The 24978-nt window shown below is 38.4% G+C and overlaps 1 protein-coding gene across 11 annotated transcripts in view; it reads right to left on the minus strand.

Annotated features, from left to right (window-relative positions):
• Positions 1–8546: 8546 nt before the first annotated feature.
• RUFY3 (RUN and FYVE domain containing 3) overlaps positions 8547–24978 on the minus strand; it is an 80232-nt gene continuing 63800 nt past the window's right edge. For 4 of the 11 annotated variants that reach the window (XM_042984408.1, XM_007086922.3, XM_007086923.3 and 1 more), the window contains 8 exons: positions 22927–23094; positions 22331–22428; positions 18083–18202; positions 16649–16748; positions 14896–14960; positions 12610–12637; positions 11784–11852; positions 8547–9987 (listed from right to left, as the gene is read on the minus strand). In XM_042984408.1, the coding sequence (XP_042840342.1) occupies positions 9844–9987; positions 11784–11852; positions 12610–12637; positions 14896–14960; positions 16649–16748; positions 18083–18202; positions 22331–22428; positions 22927–23094 (792 nt within the window). In that variant the 3' untranslated portion in view covers positions 8547–9843. Of the gene's footprint in view, positions 9988–11783; positions 11853–12609; positions 12638–12723; positions 13330–14895; positions 14961–16648; positions 16749–18082; positions 18203–20450; positions 20792–22330; positions 22429–22926; positions 23095–24978 lie in introns of those variants that run through there. The other 7 variants (XM_042984413.1, XM_015539650.2, XM_007086925.3 and 4 more) reach the window with 5 other exon arrangements.

Here is a 24978-nt window from a genome sequence, read left to right on the forward strand (position 1 = left end):
GGACCTTATTATGGAGTAGAATGGTTTATCGGCAGTAAAGTAGAGGCAGGCCTAAGTTCCAGGGGCTTTGAAAAAAATTGCTGTAATGTAGTAGGAATACATTTTCCCTCAATTCGGCAGATTAGAAGAGAATCTCTGAAGTTTGTAGGAAGGGAATAAAGCTGCTATAAACATTCATGTGTAGGTTTTTGTGTGTACATAAGATTTCAGCTCATTTGGGTAAATACCCAGGAGTATGATTGCTGGATCATATGGTAGGACTATGTTTAGGTTTGTAAGAAACTGCCAAACTCTTCCTAGGTGGCTGTGCCATTTTGCATTTCCACTAGCAATGAATGTGAGTTCCTGCAGCAATTTGTTCTTATCAGCATTTGGTGTTGTCACTGCTTTGGATTTGAGCTATTCTAATAGATGTGTGCTGGTTCTCTTGTGTTAGCTTACAATTCCTTGGTGACCTAAGATGGTCAGCATCTTTTTATGTGTTTATTTACATCTTCATATTACCTTTGGTGAGACGCCTTTGGTTTGGTTTGCCGCCCAGTATTTTAGTTAGGTGGTTTTCTTACTGAATTTTAGGACAGGGATATATATAGGAAGGTTTAGTTTGGTTCTTAAATCTGTATGATATGAAAATAAATGGTGGGGTAATTTGTAAATTGTTTATATTTTATTTTTTGAATGAAATAAAATTCAAGAGATATGAAAGGGTAAACAGTGAAGTCTCCCTCCCATCCTGTTCTTCAGCTAGATCCCCTTCTCAGGCAACCCTGCCATCAGTTTCTAGTGTAAACATCCAGTGATATTTACTGTGTAGATAAGCAAATATTAATAGATATTTTCATTTTAAAAATATAAATTTATAGTATACTATACATGCTGTTCTGTGCCATTTTTTTCCATTTAATAAATCCTAAAGATCATTTTATATCCGTATATAAAATCTTCTCATTTTTTAAAATGTACAGTATGGATGTACATAATTTAACCTGTCCCTTACTGGTGAACAGGAAAATTGCAATCTTTTGCTACTGTAATGCCGAAATGAATTACCTTGTAATAAACTTATGTCATTTTGTACATACATAAATTTCTCTAGGATAAATGGTCAGAGTCTGTGCACTTGTAATTTAGATCTACAATTAAACTTATGTCTGTAATTTGTTTTTTCTTAGTTTGCACCAGCAATGCAAGTGCCCATTTTCCCATAGCCTCATTAACACAGCATATTAGCAGTCAATTCTTGGCCAATCTTGAGAGGTTAAAAAAAAACCCCAAAACACAATGGTATTCTTCTATGAGGTGGCATTTCATGTTTAAGACTTGTGGGATTTCCTTTTCTGTGAATTGTCTTTTTTTCTCTCTTAAAATCTCCATCTACTTATTCTCTTCATATTAATCTTAAAGTAAATCCAAGACATGGCATCATTTTATCTAAATATATTTCAGTATATATCTTTTCCTTAAAAAGGACTTTAAAATAATACCACCATTCCTAAAAATACTAATTTCTTATCACAAATATCTGAAAAAATGTTTTGAAAAGTTGATTTGAATCAGGATCTAAACAACAGTCCACACTCTGCAGTTGGTTATGACTTCCCCTGTAATATTTTTTATTTTTTTATTATTATTAAAAAAAATTTTTTTTAATGTTTATTTATTATTGAGAGACACAGAGAGAGAGAGACAGAGCATGAGCATGGGAGGGGCAGAGACAGGAGAAGACACAGAATCCGAAGCAGGCTCCAGGCTCTGAGCTGTCAACACAGAGCCTGACGTGGGGCTCGAACTCACAAACTGTGAGATCATGACCTGAGCTGAAGTTGGACCTTAAGTGACTGAGCCACCCAGGCGCCCGGCCTGTAATATTTTTTAATAAAAAATTTCAAGCATACAGAAAAGTTGAATTATACATATACCTAAACCTACGCCTAGTAAAATTTTGTCTTATTCTCTTCCTCACTTTATATCTGTATATTCATCAAGCTATCTTCTTTTCTTTATAGATGTCAAAGTTGCAGACATTGATCTTAAGCTTTGATTGATCTTAAGCTTGATCTTAAGCTTTTTGGAATACATATTGTTAATTAGGGTTTTTTCTTGAAGTAAAATTTACAGTGAAGTGAACAAATGTTAAGTGTACCTTTCACTTGATGCGTGTTAATGTACAATTGTGTAACACAAACCCCTAGCAAGCTATGGAGCATTTCCATCACATCAGAAAATTCCTTTTCCCAGTCAATTCCTACACCACTCCCATCCCTTCTCCCTGTTAGAATTTTGTTTTCACCATAGATTAGTTTGGCCAATTCTAGAACTTCATATAAATGGAGTCATACAGTATGTATTCCTGTGTAAATTTTCACTCAGCATGTTTTGAGATTTCATTAATATGTTTCAGCTCTTTGTTCCTTTTCATTGCTGAGTAGTATTCCATTGTATGAACATTTCACAATTTAACCTTTCACTTAGGTGAACAACTGGTGGACAATGGGCTGTTTCTAGTTTTTGGCTCTTATGAATAAAGTTGCTATGAACATTCTTGTGCAAGCCTTTTTGTGGATCTATGTTTTAATCTTTTCAGTAGGAGAATATCCTAAATTGTAAGATTGATTATCTTTTTAATTTTACTAGAAATTGACATACCTTTTTCCAAAGTGGTCATCCTATTTTATATAGACCAACAATATGAGAGTTCCAGTAGGCCCACATCCTCATTGTTTGGTGCCAGCTTGTAATTTTAGCTATTCTGTGTGTAGTGGTATGTTGGTTGTGGTTTTAACTTGCTGTTCACGATGATGTTGAGCATTTTTCATGTTTATTGGCCATACAAATATCTTCTTTAATGAAGATGAAGTGCCTATTATTTCTTTTAATCCATGTTTTCCCGTCCATTACTTTTGCCCTTATTTGAAGAAATAAGATTTATTTATAGAGGTTTCCACAAACTGAATTTTGCTGATTGCCTTTTTGTGATGTTTTTATATTGTGTTTGGGTTTTTTCTTAATAGGAGCCCTTCTTTTTTTTTTTTTTTTAATTTTTTAAAAATGTTTTTATTTATTTTTGAGACAGAGAGCATGAGCAGGGGAGGGGCAGAGAGAGGGGGAGACACAGAATCTGAAGCAGCCTCCAGGCTCTGAGCTGTCAGCACAGAGCCCGACGCGGGGCTCAAACTCATGGAGTGTGAGATCGTAACCTGAGCTGAAGTCAGACGCTTAACCGACTGAGCCACCCAGGCGCCTCATGGAGCCCTTTATTCTTGCAAGGAGCTACCTCTGTGAATACCTTTCCCTCTGGCACTTTGGCATTTTGGTTGCTTATCATGGTAGAAATTATTTTTATGGGGGCGCTTGGGTGGTTCAGTCAGTTAAGCATCTGACTCTTGATCTCATCTCAGGCCTTGATCTCAGGGTCATGAGTTGAAGCCCCTCATTGGGCTCCATGCTGGGCTTGAAGCTTATTACTTTTTTAAAAAAACAAAAATTATTATTATGTGGTGCAATTCTTAAATCTCCCCTTGTATGGCTTCTAGGTTTTGTGTCACAATTAGGACATCCTAGTGAAATGATTTTGAAAGTACCTGGTAACAAGGCATGAAGCCAAGGTGGATTGGAATATGGATGGACCTAGTGAAACTCACAAGGATCACCAAGATACATTTAAGAAGAAGCCTTCCAAATGATCCAGACTGAATTTGAAGTCCACAGGTGAAATTTCACAAGTATATTCAAAGACCCGTGATTGCAAAACATAACTGGTTCTAACTGAACTAAAGAGGCTCTCAACCTTTCTTTCTGCCACGTGACAGTGACATTAGGGAATAAAGACCAAGAGTTAAAGAGAAACTGAGTTATTCACAATTTCTGGTAGGCTGGCTGTAATTCCATCCATTTCTTGTCCTCTTGAGAAAGCAAATGGGGGAATACAAGCCCAATACAAGTTGGGCTAATTTTTAACCTTCTTTGACTTCTAAGAATAAATTTTTTTTTGAAGTTTATTTATTTTGAGAGAGAGTCAGTGTGCAAGCAGAGGAGGGGCAGAGAGAGGGAGAATCCCAAGCAGGCTCTGTGCTCTTAGTGCAGAGCCCACGGGGGGACTTGATTTCATGACCGTAACATCATGACCTGAGCTGAAATCAAAGAGTGGGATGCTTAACTGATTGGACCACCCAGGGGCTCTGAGAATAAGTTGTTTTTTGATAGACCTTATAGTTGGATATGAATGGATGCTATTGTGTCAGAAAGCAGCACCCCCCAAATGGTAAGGCACTGTTGCTGCCTGGGGACTTGTATAGCTTTTCTACTGAACCTGCCTGTTGGAGGCCTGAGTGCTGTGTCTCTATCAAACTCAATTATTAACTTGTAGGAATCTGACATCCTCAGCAATGCTTACAACTGGTCACTGGCTCTATTTTTAACTAATTTTACATTTCAAGATAATACGTTTTCTGAATAAAGTTTGCCTTTTATTCTAAAGTTTATTTTTTAATTTATCTTGAGAAAGAGACAGCATGGGCAGGGGAGGGGCAGAGAGAGAGGGAGAGAGAACCCCAAGCAGGCTCTGCACTAGCAGTGGAGAGCCCCATGTGGGGCTCAAACTCACAAACTGTGAGATCTGGACCTGAGCCAAAACCAGGAGTTGGTTTCTTAACTGACTGAGTCACCCAGGCGCCTCCAAGTTTACCTTTCATTCTAGGTGTAGAAATGGTATTTCTCAGATACTTGATTTCTGATTTGATAGACTGACAGGCTTATAAGATTTTCTTATACAAAAGTAGTTGTGTTAACAAAATTAATTGTCCTCAGGAATGTTGACAATAAAAGATCTCAATAATTGACAAATCTTCAAGCCCACCAGCGTCTAAGAATCCTTGAGATTTGACTTGAGGGACCTCTAAGTGGATATATTAGGCTAAGTTATTTGAAAAATGTTTTATAATCAATCAAAACATGGTCACTTCTGAAATACAATTCTTTAAAAAAGCTTACATTTTCTGTTGAGCAAAGCTGAAACGAGGTTATAATAGACAGTGGTCCTGAGAACTACTTCAAAATCACTAGTCCGTCGTTGACTCCTTTCACAGAATGGTTAAGTTCCCTTTAAGAGTTTCATCATACATTTTTATTGACTTACACTGAGGTATAAATCTGACTTAAAATCCTCATTCTGAGGAAAATTCTTACTCTATTTGGAAATAACATCTAGGGAGTTAAATTAAGTTCTATAAGGTTAGACCTATAGTTAGGAGTATGAAAACACCCTTTTTTAAACTTTTAATTTCAGGATAGTTTTTGGTATACAAAGATATTGCAAGAATAGAATTTCTATATGCACCTCACCTAGTTTCGCTACTGTTGACTTCTTACATTGCTACAGATTTGTCACAACTAACATTAGTACATTGTCATTAACTACATTCCACACTTCAGATTTTTTTGGCTTTTTCTTCGTAGCCTTTTTGTCCCCAGGGCACATTACATTTAGTCCTTGTGGCTCTTTAATCTTAGACTTTATTTTGGATGACCTTGACAACTTTAAGGTATACTGGTCAGGTACTTTGTAGAATGTCCCTCAATTGGAGTCTTCTGAGGTTTTTCTCCTGGTTAGACTGGGGTTATAGGATTTGGGGAGGAAGAACACAAAGGTGCCATTTCACTACACCTTGTCAAAGATTCACGTTCTAAGCGTGACTTATCACAGGCATCAGTTTTCATGATCTTGCCAACATAGAGTTTGCTAAGTGACTATAAATTTCCTTTTATTTCTTTCTATATCATACTTTTTTGAAGCACGTTACTAAGCATGGCCCACATTGAAGAAGCAGGAAGTTCCATCTTCTTGAGGAATAGTAGCTACATAAATAATTTGTAATTCTGTGTAGATGTGTCACTTCTCCCTTACTTATTTAATCTTGTATATCAATATGGACTCCTAAAATTTTATTTTTTGGCTTATAATCCTATATTACGTTATTTTGTTGCTCCCACTGTTTTTGGTTTTTATGCCACTTCCTTACTTTCTGGTATTACAAGATGTCCCAGACCTAGAATCAGCCATTTCTCCAAAGAGCCCTGGTTCCTTTTATTGGAGAATGGTATTAGAAACCAAACTTAAGTTTCTTTTTATTTTTTATTTTTGAGAGAGTATGAGCAGGACAAGGGCAGAGAGAGAGGGGGACAGAGGATCTGAAGTGGGCTTTGTGCTGACAGCAGAGAGCCCAGTGTGGGGCTTGAACTCCCAAACCGTGAGATCATGACCTGAGCCAAAGGCAGGTGCTTAACTGACTGAGCCACCGGGCCCCTCAGAAACCAAGCTTCTGTTTCTTTTTTTTTTTAACATGAAATTTATTGTCAAATTGGTTTCCATACAAAGATTGAATGCTGGGTTGTGCCTGTTGTTACCAAGTGTTGGCTTCCAGGCCCTTTCAGCAGAAGGATCTGTGTACCAACCCATATTCATCTTCCCCAACCGAAATTCTGCATCCACTTCCCCCTTCCCTCAGCTTTTGGCAACCACAATTCTACTGTGTCTGAATTCGACTGCTCTAAGGAGTCATGCAAGTGGAGTCACATGCCCTTCTATGGCTGGTTTGTTTCACTTATAATGTCCTCAAGGCTCATGCATGTAGTAGATGTCAGAATTTCCTTCCTTTTTAAAGCTGAATAATATTCCATTGTATGTATCTACTGCATTTTATTCTTTCATTGGTCAGTGGACACTTGGGTTGCTTTTCACATTTTGGCTATTGTAAATAATACTGTGAACATAGGTGTATAAAATGTGTTTTGAGTCCCTGTTTTCACTTTTGACTACAGTATACCCAGAAGGAGAATTGCTCTATTACATGGTAATTTTAATTTTTTCAGGAACCATCACACTGTTCCACAGTGGCTGCACTGCTACCAACAATGCACAAGGGGTTCTAATTTCTCCACAAGTTAATTTTGATGAAGTCCAACCTCTGTTATTTTTTGTTGTTAACTGTGCTTTTGGGGTCTTACCTAAATTTTTGCCAAATAGTTGTGATGAAGTTTTTCCTCTTTTTTTCCTATGAGTTCTAGTTCTAGCTCATTTGTCTAGATCTTTGAACAATTTTGAGTTAATTTGTGTATGTTATGTAGTAGAGGCCCCACTTTTTTTTTTTTTTTTTTTGGCATGTGGACATCGAATTTTTGTCAACAAATTTGTTGAGAAGACTGTCCTTTAAGCCCCTTTTGGTCTTGGCACCCATCTCAAAAATCATTAGTTCATATATGTGAAGGTTTATTTCTAAGTTCTTTCACTTCATTGGTCTAGGTCTTTATGCCAGTACCATGTTGTTTTGATCACTGTAGCTTTGTAGTGAGTTTTGACTTCAGAAGTGAGACCTCCAACTTTGTTCTTTTTTAAGACTGTTTTGGCTATTTGGGTGTCCCCTGAGATTCCATATGAATTTAAGACAAATGCTTCTATTTCTGCAAAAAATATGGGTATTTTTGATAGGAATACTTGGAATCTGTAGATGGTTTTGGGTAGTATTGACATCTTAATGATATTAAGTCTTCCAATTCATAAACATGGAGTGTCCTTCTATTTGTTGGTATCTTTAATTTCTTTAGGCAGTGTTGTATAGTCTTCAGTGTACAAGTCTTCTGCCTCAGGTTGTTTAGTCCTAAGAATGGTATTCTTGTTGCTACTGTGAATAGTGGAAAGAACAGTTTTTGTTTTTGTTTTTTTTTTAATTTTTTTTTTTTTAACGTTTATTTATTTTTGAGACAGAGAGAGACAGAGCATGAATGGGGGAGGGTCAGAGAGAGGAAGACACAGAATCTGAAACAGGCTCCAGGCTCTGAGCTATCAGCACAGAGCCTGACGCGGGACTCGAACTCATGGACCACGAGATCATGACCTGAGCCGAAGTCGGCCGCCCAACCGACTGAGCCACCCAGGCGCCCCAAGAACAGTTTTTAAGGAAGACAGACCTACTATGAAGTCAAGCCTTTCATGACTTTGTTTCCTTGCTTTTGTTGACAGCTACACTAATAACAGATCGTTGGAGCTTTGTTTCAAAAAGAGAAAGGGCTGGGGCGCCTGGGTGGCTGGCTCAGTTGGCTGTGCGTCAGCTGTGCGTCAGACTTCGGCTTAGGTGGTGATTTCACGAATCATGGGTTTGAGCCCTGCATCTGTGGTCAGCACAGAGCCTGCTTCAGATCCTCTCTCCCCCCCGCTTCTCTCTACCCCTCCCCTGCTTGAGTGCTTTCTCTCTAAAAAAATAAAACATGAAAAAAATGCTAAATAGCTTATGTGTAAGTCTCAATAAAATCTCAGTGGCTAATTTTTCTTCCTCATATTCCATGTACAGAGCTGCCTCTTTTCAATTTAATTCAAAACTAATTATAAATAACTTTTGCCAGTTAAGGATAATTCCCCATATTATCTGTAGCACTTAGAACAGTGCTGAAAACATGTAGGTGGCCAAAAATAAGATGAATGAAGAACCACACACACACACACACACACACACACAGAAATATTTAAAGGGAAAAAAAACAGTCAACAACCTAGGCAAGACTATTAGATTTTATTCTTTCCTAGTACTCTTATAGCTCAACTTTACCATGTAACAAGCCAGACTTCCCGAATAACAACTCTTTCCCAGGCTATAACCCTTCTCAGGAGACAGAAGATCAAGTATCATGGTTCCAGGATGTTTTCACCCCAGAATTCTAAACCAGTTATAGAATCATATCTTCTTAGGTCTTAATTGGAATCAAACAATCTAGGCACATGTAACATAATCAAAATAGCATATACCATTTCTTTCCTTCCCTTGTGGAATGCACATTCCTCTTTTCCCCCAAAGGGTTTGTTATGAAGAGATGTTTGAGTGTCACGTTTTCCAAGAAACCTGTCTACCAGTTCAAATTCTTGGCTCAGAATAAGGTATCGCTTATTCAAGAAAATTTAATAAATATTCTGATCTAATTGTTCTCAGACATGGACAAATTTGTTTTACACGCAACTTAGCTTTGCTTTCAATAACTACTTGCAAAAGTCAAACCCTATCTTTAAAATATCTTACAATTTTCCTTAGGACTTGGGAGAGCAGGGAAGGATGAGGAAGGGAGTTGGCTTATTTTTTAGTAGGACATTCTGAAAAGGGCAGATATTTACTTTTGAAGTCCAAGTGGATAAACTGTCAAGTGTTTCTCTTGTTCTGATATTGAAAACATTTATAGCCCAGGGCCTTCCTGGTCCTGAAACTATAATAAATTATAATATTGTTTTAAGTACATTCAAAATTTATATTACTCTTTAATTTCTTTTCCCTGAGTTTGGGTTCACAGTTTGGTAGAGATACTTGAAAGAGGTAGTTAGTGGGGATGAAGAGGAAACAATGTTTATGTCTAGCAGCACCCAGGGAAAATATATAATATCTATTATTTTGATCTCAGGTAACATTTATCTTTCCCCCTTGAATCTGCACATTAATAGAGGGAGATAATCATTTTCCTTTTCTTATCTGTTGGACTCTCTCTCCTATTATATTCACCCCAGTATTATTATCACTATTCATAAAAATGAATAGCCCCTCCAAAGACAAGTTACAGAATTAAGCCTTCAAGGTGGAGTTGTTTAGATTTAGAAGAGAGGGGCTCAACTGAGTAACTTTTATTCATATAGTCATTAGGGAAAATGAGCAAAATTTCCAGGACCCCCAACTACTCACTGCCTTTTCTCCCTGGACCTGGTTTATTTAAATCATTGCTGTCAATTCTGGAGTTGATTCTAAGGTCTGGGCTCTAGGAAATCTTGACATCTAACACAGGTACAGACACTGGTCCAGGCCTTGGCTTCCAGTCTTACGATGGGCTGGCGGAATACTGTTTCATCAGATGCTCATGGCAGGGATTGCAAACTCGCTCAGGCTTGATACTTGAGGGAAGAGGCAGTTCATTTGTTGAGCAGGTATCACAGAACATTCCTCTGCAGTTCTTACACATATTCTACAAGGAAAAGAGGAGGTTAGGTGGGGGATAGAGGAGCAGGGCATATAGATGCATGGAATAGAAAAGGCCAGATATGGTAATTATGGCAATACCTAATTATTGACTAATGTCTGCTATGTGCCAGATAGTATCTGACCAAACAGTTTCTGTCTACAAGGAAGCCTACTGTCTAGTTCTTAGATCTAAACGAAGAGAAGCAGTGCCACAGAATTCAAAAGAACAAATAATACACAAATTGCTTACTCTTAGAATGTTCGCACCCATTATATTCACTTTTATGTGGGCTAATTCTAAAATTAGTTTGCAAGTACTTAAGAATACTCCAAATAAGGAGGCAGGCAGTGAGTGACCTAGCCATGGACTGGGTAGCGGTAGCCAGCCTAGGATTAAAAAACTTGCTGAGCATGAAGTGAAAGTAGAATTCCTAATACACTGATGTGCTTAATGCTTCCCTGTAATACTCTATAGACATATCTTTTGGGATATCAGCGCAGCAGGAGCACAGCTTCCCTGCATCCTCTTTATAGGGAAATCAGTCTCTTTATTAAGCTTTTTGAATATTTAGTGGCCATGCAATGGGACAGCACGTGGGTCATTATGGCAGTGTCACTGGTAAGGCTGTGTGATAGGGTGGCACAGACATAGCTCCAAGGGTCCCTAGTAAAGGCTGTGAAGAGTAATTCCCCCCGTTAATAATGCTGCTTTCTCCCAAACAATTCACCTTCCTGAGGATGCAGCAGAGGTAGGGGGTCACTTTTATTTGAAAGCCTGAGAGGAATTTTCCTCTGACATATTGTAGTTACTGTGCAGAATTAGAAAAGCCAGAATTAGATTCTCTTCCAGAAACAGACATTATTTCTGTAATTCCAATTCCAACTCTATAAAGGCAGCTCATCTTTATCTGATTCCGTTAAGACTAGGTCATATTATAGTTTTGCTTGTTAAAATTCAGCATGATCACAAAGGGTGGCATAGAGGCCGCAAAGGCAGAATTCGGCACATTTCCTCATCTCTTCCAAGCACTTGTTTCTTACAGTCATTTGCCCATTTCTTGAACATCTATGAACTGGGGACCACATGACATGCAGGGTGGGAGGGTGGATATTACTATGAGCAGGTCAAAGACCTGGCTATCAGAACACTTGCTGTATCTGAACACTTCCTTCACTCTGCCTACTCTAGCAAACTGGGGAAGCGCTCAAGCAGAGACCCTTGAGGATCTGAGGGGATAACAAGTGGTTTTGGTGGAGAGAGCTCATTTCCCTCTCAGAGGCTGATTCTCCAAATAATTCAAAGAATCTCCCTTCCCCAAAACTGTCTGATTTGTTCTAAGCCGGATGGAGTACTGGAAGAGTACAGACTTTGGGGCCAAAGTCAGGCTGCAGCTGGGCCTTGCCACTTATGACTTGAGTAACTTTGAGAAATGTGCTTCACATCTCTGAGCCCCAGGTTCATCTACAAAATGATGTCACAGAGGAGATAAGCTTTACAACAGGGACTTGGTCTACGCTTTGCTCATTACTCTTTCTCCAGCACACGAGATAGCACATTCTACACAGCAGGCACTCAATAAACATTTATAAATTTGTTTGAAGTTCTTTATATTTGTGTTCATGGGGATTTACTGACATGACATACTATGACTGAAAAAAACGGGTACACAATAAATGCTTGCTCCTTTTGCTTTTTCTCCCCACTCTGCACTCTACACAGCAAAGTCCCTGTTACTGAAAGGGACTAGTGGTGTAACGGACATCCTGGTGAAGAACCTGTTTGGTTCTCAGCATCGTTACCTTTGCAAGGCGGCCGTCTTGCTGGCACAGCTGACACATCTGTGGCTTTGCAGAGAGCAGCGGCTGGTCCTAAACCACATATTGAGCCAGTTAGCTTCTCTTGGTCTCAGAAACATGAATACTTTCAGAATACTCATTTTTTTTAAGTTACAAAATTAATACAACCACGCTACAGGCTATCTGGAAACTAAAGAAACAAATTGTATACGGTCCTCGCGCCTTAATACAACTCTACTAATCTTATCACTATCCTTGGAGCTCTTTTCACTTTTATAATAAAGTAACATGTGATTTCAGTTATAAAAAGAAAATTCAAGTATACAAGTATAAAGTAAGAAGTTTCAAAAAGCCCCATCCCTCTTTTCCTATCATATCATCAGGAATAGAAAGCAATATTCTATTTTGCTTTTTTTTTACTTTTTTTAAATTCCTAACAGATAAATGAAAGGGGTGACTCAGTCATAGCAGCCTGTGTCTTCTTTCTCATGGGTTGTCATATCCTATTATATATGCAAAGTATCTTACAACCATTTATATTTGTTTATTTCCAAGTGAGCAAGAAGTATTTTTTCTGTTTTATAGAAGAGAAAACTAAGGGAAGAGGAGGCACTCTCTTAGGTCAAAGAGAATTTCTAAGAAGTGAGACGTGCCATTTCCTTAGTAAATTGCTCAGAGCTGTACTACTTCCTGTGAGAGTTTCAGGCCAATGCGTGTTTGTTGAGGATACTGTTAAAAGGACGGGGCACAGAGGCCTGTGTTCAGCTAGGAATGGGACAGCCAACTACATCATTTACACGAGATGTTTGAGAACAGGAGACTCGGTTACCTGTTCATTCGCAGGGGGAGACGGCAGCCTACAATGGAAAATTAAAAACAGTAACAAACAGCAACTTATTATATTTCCATGTGAATCATTTCAAAAGCAAAGAAAAAGCATTACCATGGTTCTTTTATGTTGTTGGAACTGACATAATTATTAATCTTGACCTCCAAGGAGAAGAAATTTTTGTAGTTAAACCTATTACTAGAATCTGATCCTTGACCTACATTATGGTTCCTGTTTAAAAATGGATTTGGAATTACATTTGTTGTTTTCTTTTTACTGCCAAGAAAATAGTTAGCACTTGTATCCCAGCCAATAAAACTCCAATGGCCAATGCTATACATTTTAAAAGTTTCTTTTTTCTGATATTATAGAAACCTATTATATGTCATGTATTAATCCCCTCTTCCAAATATTCTTAAGATGTGAACTTTAGCAAATTAATGAGGGAGAGAATGGATGAGATTGTCACAGTTCTGAGGATAATGCACCACAGATCCACAGTGGTTCCAGTTCTCTTCCATCGAGTGGCAGGGCGACCACCAGAGTGACCAGGTTCTCAGCTGTTCCTTGGACCGTAATCCCAAGAAACCTGGGTATGTTTTAGGATTGTAGTTCAGGATCTGGGAGCTGCTTTAGACAAAGGACTTATACACAGAAGACATGGTAAGTAGAGGCAACTTAGGTGTGCCACCTTGCCTCTCTGCTCCTCAGTTTTCGCATCTGTAAAGTAGGAACAGATGATTAAACTTTCCTAAGAATTAAAATGTTAAGGAAATAATGAATGTGACATGACACAGACATAAGGTAGTCTTGTCTTATATTCCCAGGGCCTAAATCAAAACCTGGCATGTAAGATCCTCCTGATTGTAAAGTACTTGGTTTTAGGCTGGAATGGGGCCGATTCTGAAAGGCTCTTTTAAGTCCTTGTTAATTTTATAGCCTTTCTAGTTCCTTTCTGTGGCCCATGCTGATCTGTGGGGTAGTTTAAGGTTAGTCCTACATCAGACCATGCTGTCTTTGGGAGTAAACTTAAAGGCTTTGGAATCATTCTGGCCTTGGAGGCCAAGTGCCTGCATAATCAGTCTACTGTTGGGACTCTGATTTATCTTCTCCAGCAGCTACTTTGCTCAGGTGGCACACGGCCTTATTCTTGAATCAAAGCCTAGACAGGGACAGGTGCCAAAAATGTACAGTGCATTGTTCTCTCCAACCCCCACTGTGGTGTCTTTCTTGTTATTAACCTTTGCTGTTGTTGTTGTTGTTGTAACAGAGCGAATTTTGGAGCAGTTTTAGGTTCACAGAAAAACAGAAAAACTGAGCAGAAAGTGCCGACATTTCCCAGAAAGTATTTCCAATATACTTCACCGGCCCCCCATGCTCCCCCAATATCTACATTCCGTAACAGGGAAGGGGGGAGGGGGTAGACAATGTTACAATCAGCAAACCTACACTAACACATCATAACTACTCAAAGTCTGCAGTTTAGGGTTCACTCTTGGTGTTGTACATTCTATGGGTTTGGACAAATGTAAGACATGTATCTAGCATTACAATACCATAGGAGTATTTTCACTGTCCTAAAAAATTTTTACTGTGCTTAAATCCATGCATATCCCCTAACCCCTGGCAATCACTGTCTCCATGGTTTTGGCTTTTCCAGAATGTTATACAGTTGGACCACCTTTGTTTTTTAATGCAGTGGCACTGTGTAATATTTTGTTATATTTCTACTTGCTAAAATAATTGTTAAAAGTTCACTTCCTTGATACTATCCTAATACTTTTCATAGTGAGCAAATCAGATGAAGAGTTAAGAAAAAGACAAAGAGTTAGGCTGTTTGAGACCCTTAAGAGAAAGGACACGAGGGAAATGAGAGGATTTATGTGAAACATAGCTGCCCTCCACTAGCTCACAAGTGGAAACAAGTCCTACTCAAGTACACTAAAGACCCTGAGAAATGCTATGACTTGTACTTCGTTCCTTTGTGATGCCGATCCAGTAAAGATGAAACATAATCTTTGAAGTGATCATGTGAGTTTGAGGACTAACCAGGGGAAGAGTCGGAGGACAGCTTGATTATTACCCTGCTTTCTTCTAAAATGGACTAAATGGGTTTGGTTTTAATACGTGCTCTCTGCTTGACTTGTTCATGCCCCCTTTGAAATAACTTGCTGGAGTATTACTATTACAAGTCAGTGTCTGGTCAGTGCCATTGCCCATATGTATTGAAAGGTCCCTCTTCCCACCCAAAATACATTTATATCTTAGTATTTTATTAACAGACACCTGTGGCTTTCGTCCAGGGGCTTTTTAAGTTTAGCATTTTCCTCTTGAATTTTGTGCTTCCCATCCTGCCAAAAGAAAACAGCCCAGTATATTAATTATTCAGAATGCTAAGCAGTGATGATGCTGCAGACATTTTCTTCTGTATTGACTTAGCTTAGGCATAACACTAAGCAGCTTTATTATTATATGGAAGGAATTTACCTTCCAGAATATTTCCTCATTCTTTGCTCTAATTACTTTCTTAACAAATTATTCTGATAGGGTTTGCAACAAATGATTTTCAGAGTAGGTATTCTCCTTAACTCTTGCAATTCAAATAAAATTCAGAATATATCCTATTTACTTGTGAGTAAATAGTGAGCTCAAGGTATCAGTTACTGCTTAGGGTATCTTAGTTACTTCTGTCTATCTCTATATATCTTCACCTCCCACTCCCCACTGAGCTCTGGATAACTGGTAAAACCAAGCATGGCCATATATAGCAGACTATAACCCTGTGGACACTCAGTCAAGCAGCTGCCACAACACCGTAACAACTTGCATAGCCTAGACACTTGAGTTTTGTATTTCGAAGGACCAATGTAAAGTTCCAAACATCCACTCTACCAAAGTGTGTAAGCCCTGCCTAGGCAGTTTTCAGTGACAAATTCTTTCTGTGGACACTGCTGTCTGCCTTGAGCTGCTGTCCATCAGCCTCCAAAAATAGAATGCACATTCTTAGACCACTCAAGTGTCAAGGAAAGGAGGTTAATGCAACATTTATACTCCTGGAACCCCTACCGCAGGACAATTCCAGATTGAGAAACTTAAGGCCTCACTGGAAAAGCAGGGTAAAAAAGGCCAAGAATTTAAGTAAATCTCTATAAGCCCTTCTAAGTAGATTTTATGTTTGCTAAACTAAACTAATGAAGTTGGCATGCTACAAAAGGAGTGGTATTTTGTACACTTTAAATTGCAGTGAATACTACTACATAATAAATTTCTATTTACCATTATTTTCTGCTCTCCAGCAAATTAGCATCTCTTTTTCTAGCAATTTTAAATTAAGAAGCTTATAAATTTGTCCTGCTTTGTTATATATGATGTAAACAAAGAAGATAATTTTTTCCCTGTGTCTGTCTTTGACAGAAAATGTATTTAATACGTTTCTGACTTTATTATTTAACGACATTGGCTCCCGTTTCATGGATCCCAGAGATGGACTTTTCCATTTTAGCTTCCTAACCACTACAGGAGCTGGGAGTCTCACTCCTAAGACTGTCCTGTAGATATGTCTACTCTTGCTCTTTAATCACTCTATGTTCCCTCTTCTAATTTCCCAAGAAAAGTAAATGGAATCCTCATGATTCTGAAAACGGTATACAGAAGCAAATCCATATTTAAGACAATTCTGTTAAATGGAAAATCAGGGTGGGGAAAGATTACTATAACATATTATTGAAGATGTTAGCCAGTAGAATCCCAAGGAACACCAGTTTTTGTTAAGATACCAAAACAATCTTAAAGCGAAAGGGATTAAGAGGGTCACTGGAAATCATGGTTATTAATCTTCTTTTCCAAATGAAATCAAGTCAGAGAGAGTGTCCAGAGACAGACTGAGAATCAAGGCCTTGTGTTTACCCTAGGTCTTGTCTGCCATCTACATACTCAAGGCCACAGCAATTAAGCTCATGTTCCAGGAGAGAATACTGTCCAGCCCATCGAAGTAGCCTCTAAAAATTAAGTAAATGAACAAGGGAATAACAAATATTACCGTTTTGGGTTCTGGCTTCTGAAAGCCCTTTCCTGGGATGTTCCTGTTGTTTTGTAACCTTCTTTCTCTTTCCTGTTTTAGCTCTAACTCAAGCTGGTGCCTGGGACAGATGGGAGAGGAAAAGGATGAAAATTTGGGTTTCTGCACTCATAATCTCTAAAGAACGCCCAACCCTTTTCTTAAAGCTCAGCAATTACATTTTAATACTTGATTAATAAAAGGATACCAGATATATATGGGCAATCAGGTTTTAAGGTGTTAAAATATAATACAGTAAAACCAGTAACACTAAAATACAGACATTTTTTAAATCTTTCTTGGGTAATTAAGAATGTACTTTAAGATCTCCTAGTACCCGAGGGTCACTCTGAATATCAGTATTAATATTAACTCTTTTTTTTTAAGAGTCTTACAATATTTCTTTAACATTTATTTATTTTTGAGAGACAGAGAGAAACAGAGCACCAGTGGCAGAGGGGCAGAGAGAGAGAGAGGGAGACACAGAATCCGAAGCAGGCTCCAGGCTCTGACCTGTCAGCACAGAGCCCAATGCGGGGCTCGAACCCATGAACCGTGAGATCATGACCTGAGCTGAAGTCGGCCACTTAACCGACTGAGCCACCCAGGCGCTCCTAATATTAACTGTTAATAAAGAGTTGTGGTCAACTGAATGGCAATTAGTAGGATTTGCTATAATGAAAGACAGTATTTACCAATTTTCAACAAGAAACAATATGAAAGCACTAACACTGTAGTCCCATTTCGTTTTAATTAGCTGGTCTCTCTTTACAGTTATGTGTTCAATGCCCAGTTACATCATCAGCCACTAATGTCCTTAGTAGCCGTGTGCTTTTATATCTAACAACAAAGTTCTCTTTGTTTGAAGTCAGTGGCTTCTGCAGAGAATTGAGTCTCATTTGACAGATAATATGGAAGAGTTGTTAAGGACTTGGGAGTCAAGAGAGAGACAGGCTTTGAGAATGCTGCCACTGACTAGCTGCACTGTGTCAATCTGGACAAACTGAACCCATCTAAGCTTTAATTTCATCTGAAAATGGGGGGGTAATATAGTCAACTACTAATAGGGTTGATGGGAAGATGTTAGGACAGAAAGCCTGTGAAGTACTTTGTGAAGTTTCTGCACACAGTAAAAATTTAGGAAATACCATTATTAGTGTTAGGTTGGCTACTAATTCTCTTACTTCTTTCTATTTATTTGGGACCTTGAATTCTAATTTCCTAATTCTTTGGTTGCAAAGCATGTTGACAAGATTTGGAAATGTTGATACAGGTGAAGCTTTCTGAATCTAATTCCAGAGAAAGGACATTACAAAGACAGAACAGAGGAGGCTGGATCCTGGGACCGCCTAATCTTGCGGCTAGCCTTAGAATTACCCACGACCACCCTGTCAGCTCCTGCTGCCCTCTCTTCACCGCTGCCTGGTGAGCTCCTCCACTTCCAGCTGCAGACTGTTTATCTTGTCTCCGAAGTCCTGCTTGAACAGCCGGTTGTCCAACTCAGCAGACTGGCGGTCTCGCTCAGCCTGGCGCAATCTGGATGTGAGCCACATGAACTTGTGATAAAAAACAAAAGCCATGGTGGGGAGGAAGACCAAGTTTACAACACAAAATAAAGCAACCCAAGGAAGAAGGCATGGAGAGACGTGGCGGGGCGGGGTGGGGTGGGGTGGGGGGGACAAAAAGCTTTGCAGGACACAGGGGAAGAAATTATATGAGGGAAAAAAGATGGAGAAGAAACAAATTCCAACGAAAAGTAAGATGAAGGTGAACCAGGCAGAGGAAAAGTTGATTTTCCAATTTTTTTTATTCTAGTACTACAGTTTACAGCCATTAGATGATAAACAATAAAACATCACTTTTTAGAAAATCCATATCCAAAGCCAACCTCAAGTACACAGTAATTAAAGTCAAATCCACTTTTGTTTGTGTTTATTTCCTAATAGGTTTGGTACTTCATATTTCTGCTTTACACACATAACTGGAACTTGCAAATGGGCAACTACCTTATTATATGTGGAATTAGAACATGTTCCTGGTCCTTTCCCTAAACCACAAATTATATTAAATCACGGACATTACACATTAACCCTTACCAAGGCTTTTCGGGTGTTTCTATAAGGAAAAGCCTTTGCCAGAGTTTGGCCATCTCTTTCCTTTTCCATTCCCACCAGGTTGTGTGTGACTAAGTGGACAAACAACTCAGCACCGGGCCTACGTAAGATTTCTGATCGTATTCTCTGGAGAATTCTAATGAATGTTTTCTTCTATATATCCCATAACTTTGCACCTATAAAGAAGCATGTTCTAAAAGGTGAAACCTCTGGGGCTCTATATAATAGAATTTGAAAGCATGCTATCTGTAGTCTTTAAAATGTTTTATTTTAGTGTTTGAGCACTCCTCCCAAATGCTCATAGAAAAGGCAATTCATCACCACAAAAGGTTGATGAAGATAAGAACAGGTGCAAAATTATAAGAACTAAAATAAGTTCAAGAGCACAGGATATTCCATGAGGTTAGTCATATGCTCTTTGACTTGACTTTGGTTCAAGTCTGTAAGGACCTATAGAAGCACAAGTGAAATCTATCTTACTCTCTTAATTCTGGTTTTTCCAAGAAGAAGGTAAAGAGTTTCAAAAGCTGGAAGCAAAGAGGGGTTATCTTTGTTCCCACCTAAGCAGCTGAAATGCTGCAAATCATACCAAAATGAGAAAAAAACATTTTTTTGTCAAGACTTTTTGAAGGAATGAAGGCTTATGTACAGCCTGTTCCCCCATATCAAAAGTCATTAAAAAAAAAAAAATCCAAGTATTTATAGGCTTATTTACAATGCAAAGCCTAGAAAGGGGTAGATCTGGGGTCACTTAGAAAAAGAAGCCCTGCTAATTAATCACTCTCGTGGTTATCTACTGGGAATGTTTGTTTTTAGACTAAATAATAATAAAGAGTTTATTATGTATCTATTTCCTACCTTGAGATGGTTTTCTAATAAAATTAGATAGTTAGTTTCCTAGAGACTAGCAAATCCCCATCTGAACAGAAAGTAACAGAAGCTCTTAAGTCAATGTTTCCAGCAAGGAATGACAGGTGGGGAACCATCACTCATGTCTATACCTTGTTGTCTTTGCTTCAAAAGGAAAAGCAAGATAGATTTGAAAATTGTGTAGTGTTTTTTTTTTTTGTTTTTTTTGTTTTGTTTTTTTTAATAGACGAGTTTTTCATTAAAATTGTTCTCTCTGAGCTACCTAAATAGGAAGTGGCACTGCAGGAAAATGGCAGAGGTAGAAGATGACAAATATTAGGAGGGTTTTCCAAGCTTCCACATTATTACGTTATCATAAGTTACCTAATCACTACCTTTATCTCTATGTACTTTAAAGAAATGTAATGATGCGGGTTTCCCACCCCCTCCCCCCCCAAAGTCACTAAGGCAAAAAAGTTGCAAGCAATCTTGGTTACTGAGAATAGAACTGTAGTGAGATGCTAAGTACTTATCCGTGGCTTGGGGAGTAAACCTACACAACAGAAGTGGAAAGGGGCCAGGGCCTAGGAGACACAGAGCTATTTTAGGAGAGTGCTAGTCCATACGCTGTCACCTCCTGTTCACTACGTCGCAGTGGCCGAGCAGGCTTGCTGGTACACACAATGCACCTAGAATCTGACATGGTCAGGGACTGCTTGTAAAGGCATCAATAAAATCTGCACACTGGGTTTTAATTAATTCCCTAGGCTTTTCTTGTGTGTGTTTTTTTTAAATGGTGTGTTTATCGGTCAACTCAGAAGTAATTTCTCAAAGTTTATTTGGCAATTAATTGAGAACTTATACTAAGGTTTCTAACTCTGGGGAGAAAATAAAGAAGAAAAAAACCCACAGCCTATATATCAAACTGGTTTTTTTTCCTTTCTTTTTTTTTTAAAGTCCCAACAAATTCAAAGTCAATTTTTGGTGACATTTTATGTAGAATCAGAGCCTAAATGTAGTAACTTCCAGATTTCTTTCTTTACAATTAACTTGTACGTCAGACTTGCGAGGTGACCACTTGCAAAGTGCCTAATGATGTTTGGGGATCAGTTTATTCGCTGCACTATTTAAGGTCTTTGCCTGTTTCACCAAATCCTTTTCACTAAATTAGTAAGATAAAAATAAAAATGGAGTGAAAGGGGAATGAGAAAATGAATAAACGGGAAAGACAAAAATAACAAGAGAAAAAGTCAGCTTAATATATGAAGAAGGAAGTCATTGTTTTAGTTCTGTCTACTTTAAGTGCCACATCAAAAAACTATCAAAAAATAATTTGCACAACATTTCAAAAATACAACTTATGAACACCAAAATTAATCTGTTAAATCATAAACATGTAAGTGCTCATGAGCAAGCACTTAGAGAATGTCCTAGTTAGACCTGATACTCTTTTATTAAAAACCAGTCAAACCAGAAGTTTCAAACTTATTCGCTCATTTGCAATTAACTTGTGAGTTACCATGAATATGCAGTGCCATTTAAGACCACCCCCTGGTCAAGCATCATCTGAATAAAAGAAGTAACCCATTCATCCTTTCATTCACGCACGGGCTAAGCGAACATCTCGCATGTTTCATGGCACTGAGGCAGATCCAACGAGGGAACTTAAAGAATTCATTAACTAACCCTGAGAACTCACACTCTCATCAGAAGGTACACACACACACACACACACTAAGGCTGTAACGTGAGGCAGAAAGTGAGAAGTAAGCATTATGGGCAGGTATGGATATAAGGCTCTGGGAATTCCAACAAGGGTCAATGGGTAGACTACTGTTATCAGAGAAGTATCAGAGGAAGCTTTGGAGAGATGGCATTTGAGTCTGAATGTAAAAAATGTATGTCAAGAACAAGGGAGTGGGAAGAGGAAGGGCATTTCTAGTTGGTGGGTCCACTAGGGAAGGAATGGATGGGGAAAGTGGAAGCATGTGCAGGGACCAGCAACTGTGTAGTTTTGCTCAAGTAAAAGAAGGGTGACCAGTGGGTGTTAAAGGTGGTATCACGGGCTGGCAACACAGAATGACCGTGGGTGCCACAACTCCTTCACAAGAGGACGTGTTTCGGGCAGACTGAATTGTAGGTACCAGTTGAAACAGTCAGAAGACGAAAACCCAAGACTGGTCTCCAGAGGGGACAGAGCTGGAGACAGACAAATTTAAGATAGCGGGCAGGGGTGACAGTGGGCACACAGAACCGCTCAGAAGAAAGGAGAGACAAGAGGGAGATGGTGGGGAGGAGAGAAAGGAGCTAAAGCATTAGAAGGGCCCTCAGTACCCCTGACATCACTAGCACCAACGCATTCCGAGACTTCAATGATGAAGAAGAAAATAACAACTGTAAACATATTTAAAAGTGCTTTCATCCTCACAGGTTATCCCTCCTCCAACATGACACTGAAATGGGATTATGGAAGAGGGTTACTGTTCTGCTGTTCAAAACAGTCACAAGAGGCTGATATGTTTCTTAAAAATGTTTTCAGTGACATCTTAGAGAAACACAAAATTTAACTGGCTTTCTACCAGCATGCCTGGTGTTAAGTTGGGAGAATCTCATACACTTTGTTTGCCAAATGCAGAGCACACTTCTCTTACTTCCAGCACTAAAAGCCCCAAGTGTTTCACTAAAGAAACAGCATTTTTACCTTTGTTCGAGTTGTTTGATGGTAGCAGCCATCTGATTAGTTTTCTCTTCCAAGCGACTGTTTAATTCACTTTTCTGTTTCACTCCTAAGTCTGAACTCTGTTACGGAAAAGAAGTATGAGTGATGTACATATAACATAAAGTCCTGAAATAAATCACACTTGCCTCTTGAACCTTACGAGTAAGTGGGAAATAGAGAAATAGAAATGCTCATATATTTGTATACCAGTTAATTTCCTGATGGAGAAGAAACAAAAAGCAATGTTTAAAATTAATATTGCTATAAGCATCTTTGCCACAAAAATGAACATCAGAAGGTTCATCAATTTATCACATTTCAGTATAAAAGCTAATGGAATACAGAACTCAGTTGGCAGGTTAGGCTGGAGAGTAGAAATTATCTTATGGATGTAACAGACCCCCTTTCCCATTACAATCTGAAAAGTGACCATGGCTTTCCAGAACAGCAACATGGGACCCTGCAATGGTCTGATTCCCACAGTGGTTTATTGGCAGCTAGCCTCAAAATGAGATGCGACTCTGGGAAGCCCAGGGATCTTGGAGAGCCAGTGAGCCTATTCCTCTTATTCCCCCTACCTGCAGCTTAAAGGCAAGTTCATGCTTGAGAGCCCTGAGATCATCCAGCTGCTGTCGCAGAGACACAAGGGCGTCCTGCTTCTCACAGACATCCTTCTCCAGCATCTTCATAGCCAATTCCATCTCCTGTCGCATGCTGATCTGGATCTCCAGTTCTTTTTCAACATCCTGCCCCCAAAGGTAAATAAACTGCTTATTCTCTTTCATCAACTAAGTTCAAACTCTGCAATTCCAAAGGAAAAGGTGTGAACTCTCAGGTCTGAATATTTTGGCAAAATAGCTACAAGTTATCATTCAATGCAGAGACATTAACAACAATAATTAGGATCATCACAAAAATATTTACTCAATAATTCACAAATCTGAAAAACTTGGTAGGTCAAGATACTGCTATTTAATCTGTGTAAAATATGCACATACTTGAGACACTCCGTGATAGTAAGAGAAGGGATGTCATGTCCTATTATGGAAATGTATATACAGTGCTACAGTAGCTACCATAAAATGAAACAGATGCAGTTCTCTTCAATGTGGACGTTACTGACATACTTAAGAGCTCAAGAAACCCAAAAGATACTTTAGGTCCCCAGCATAAACATCTCCATAACGGGAATGATCGATATGGCTAACTGAATTTTTATATTCACTTAACATTAAACCCATTTTTGTTTCAACCATTATTAGTGCAACATTATTTGGATGATCAAAGATACAAAGACCTGAGGTTCTTCTGCATCCATGCTGTGCCTGGGGCATATCTAGGACCTACTTGCTTGGTTTCTTTTCTTTTTTAACAAACATATATCTTATTGTGACATAAGGAATGTGGAAAATTTTGTGTAAGATTTTGATTTTGATGTGCCATCTGAGGTACTTCTCTGTGCATGGGTAGCATGATTAAATGAGACTGCTTCTTAAAATGCTGACATATATTATTTCTAGAATCTTCCTCATAGAAAGTGTTTTGAGATCTAATCCATAAACACGTAGAAGGAAAATGATAGTCATTTCAAGGATACTAAGATTATATTGCTGTTTTCTCAGAACTCCTGAAATTCTATTCTTACACTGTTAGTTGGTGATAATTTTTAGTACAAAGCAGGTCACCTTTATTTGCAGGCTTTTCCCTATTTTCAGAAACACTATTGGTTGGGGGAGATCCTTTTGTCTGTCATATTATCAAAATTGCAGAAGTTAATATATCAATACCATTGATATATTAATATTAATATACTAATATTAATATACTAATACTTATTAGTATAATAAGGGGTGTATTGATATACTAATACTTATATAAAATCTATTACAAGAGTATTATTCATTATTATACATTTATGCACACACACACACACACACACACACACCCTCTAAGGAGACAAATCAGAATCTTCACAGGGGTTTGGATCATAAAGTTTAAAAAAGTAGGTCCCATATACCTAATGTTCTTGTAACAGAAACTATAAAACTACAAAAGCTGTCTCAGAAAATGGACTGAGAAAGCATTATAGGGAATATGGGTTCAAAAAGAGTGAGAAACGGGGCTCTGGGTGGCTCAGTTGGTTAAGTGTCTGACTTCAGCTCAGGTCATGATCTCACAGTTTGTGAGTTCGAGCTCCGCGTTGGGCTCTGTGCTGATGGCTCAGAGCCTGGAGCCTGCTTCAGATTCTGTGTCTCCTTCTTTCTCTCTGCCCCTCACCCACCCATGCTCTGTGTCTGTCTGTCTGTCTGTCTCTCTCTCTCAAAAATAAACATTAAAAAAAAAAGTGAGAAACATACACCTGAAACTAATGTAACACTGTGTGTGACCTACACTCAAATAAAAAAATTAATTAAAAAAAAGGCATAGAAACAACTAATTAAAGTATCATTATAAGAGTCACAGAAGAGCTCTGTATGAACAATATTCTCATTAGCAAATATGATATGAAAAAATCCACACTAAGACTTAGCTAAGAGGGTTTTCTAGATGTCATTTTAATTGAGTCAGATAATTAAAAATTTCCTACCATTTTTAAATATCTTATTTTTTCATTTAATTTTTTAAATGTT

This window comes from Panthera tigris, chromosome B1 (genome assembly GCF_018350195.1).
Source record: "Panthera tigris isolate Pti1 chromosome B1, P.tigris_Pti1_mat1.1, whole genome shotgun sequence".
In the NCBI taxonomy this organism is placed as follows: domain Eukaryota; kingdom Metazoa; phylum Chordata; class Mammalia; order Carnivora; family Felidae; genus Panthera; species Panthera tigris.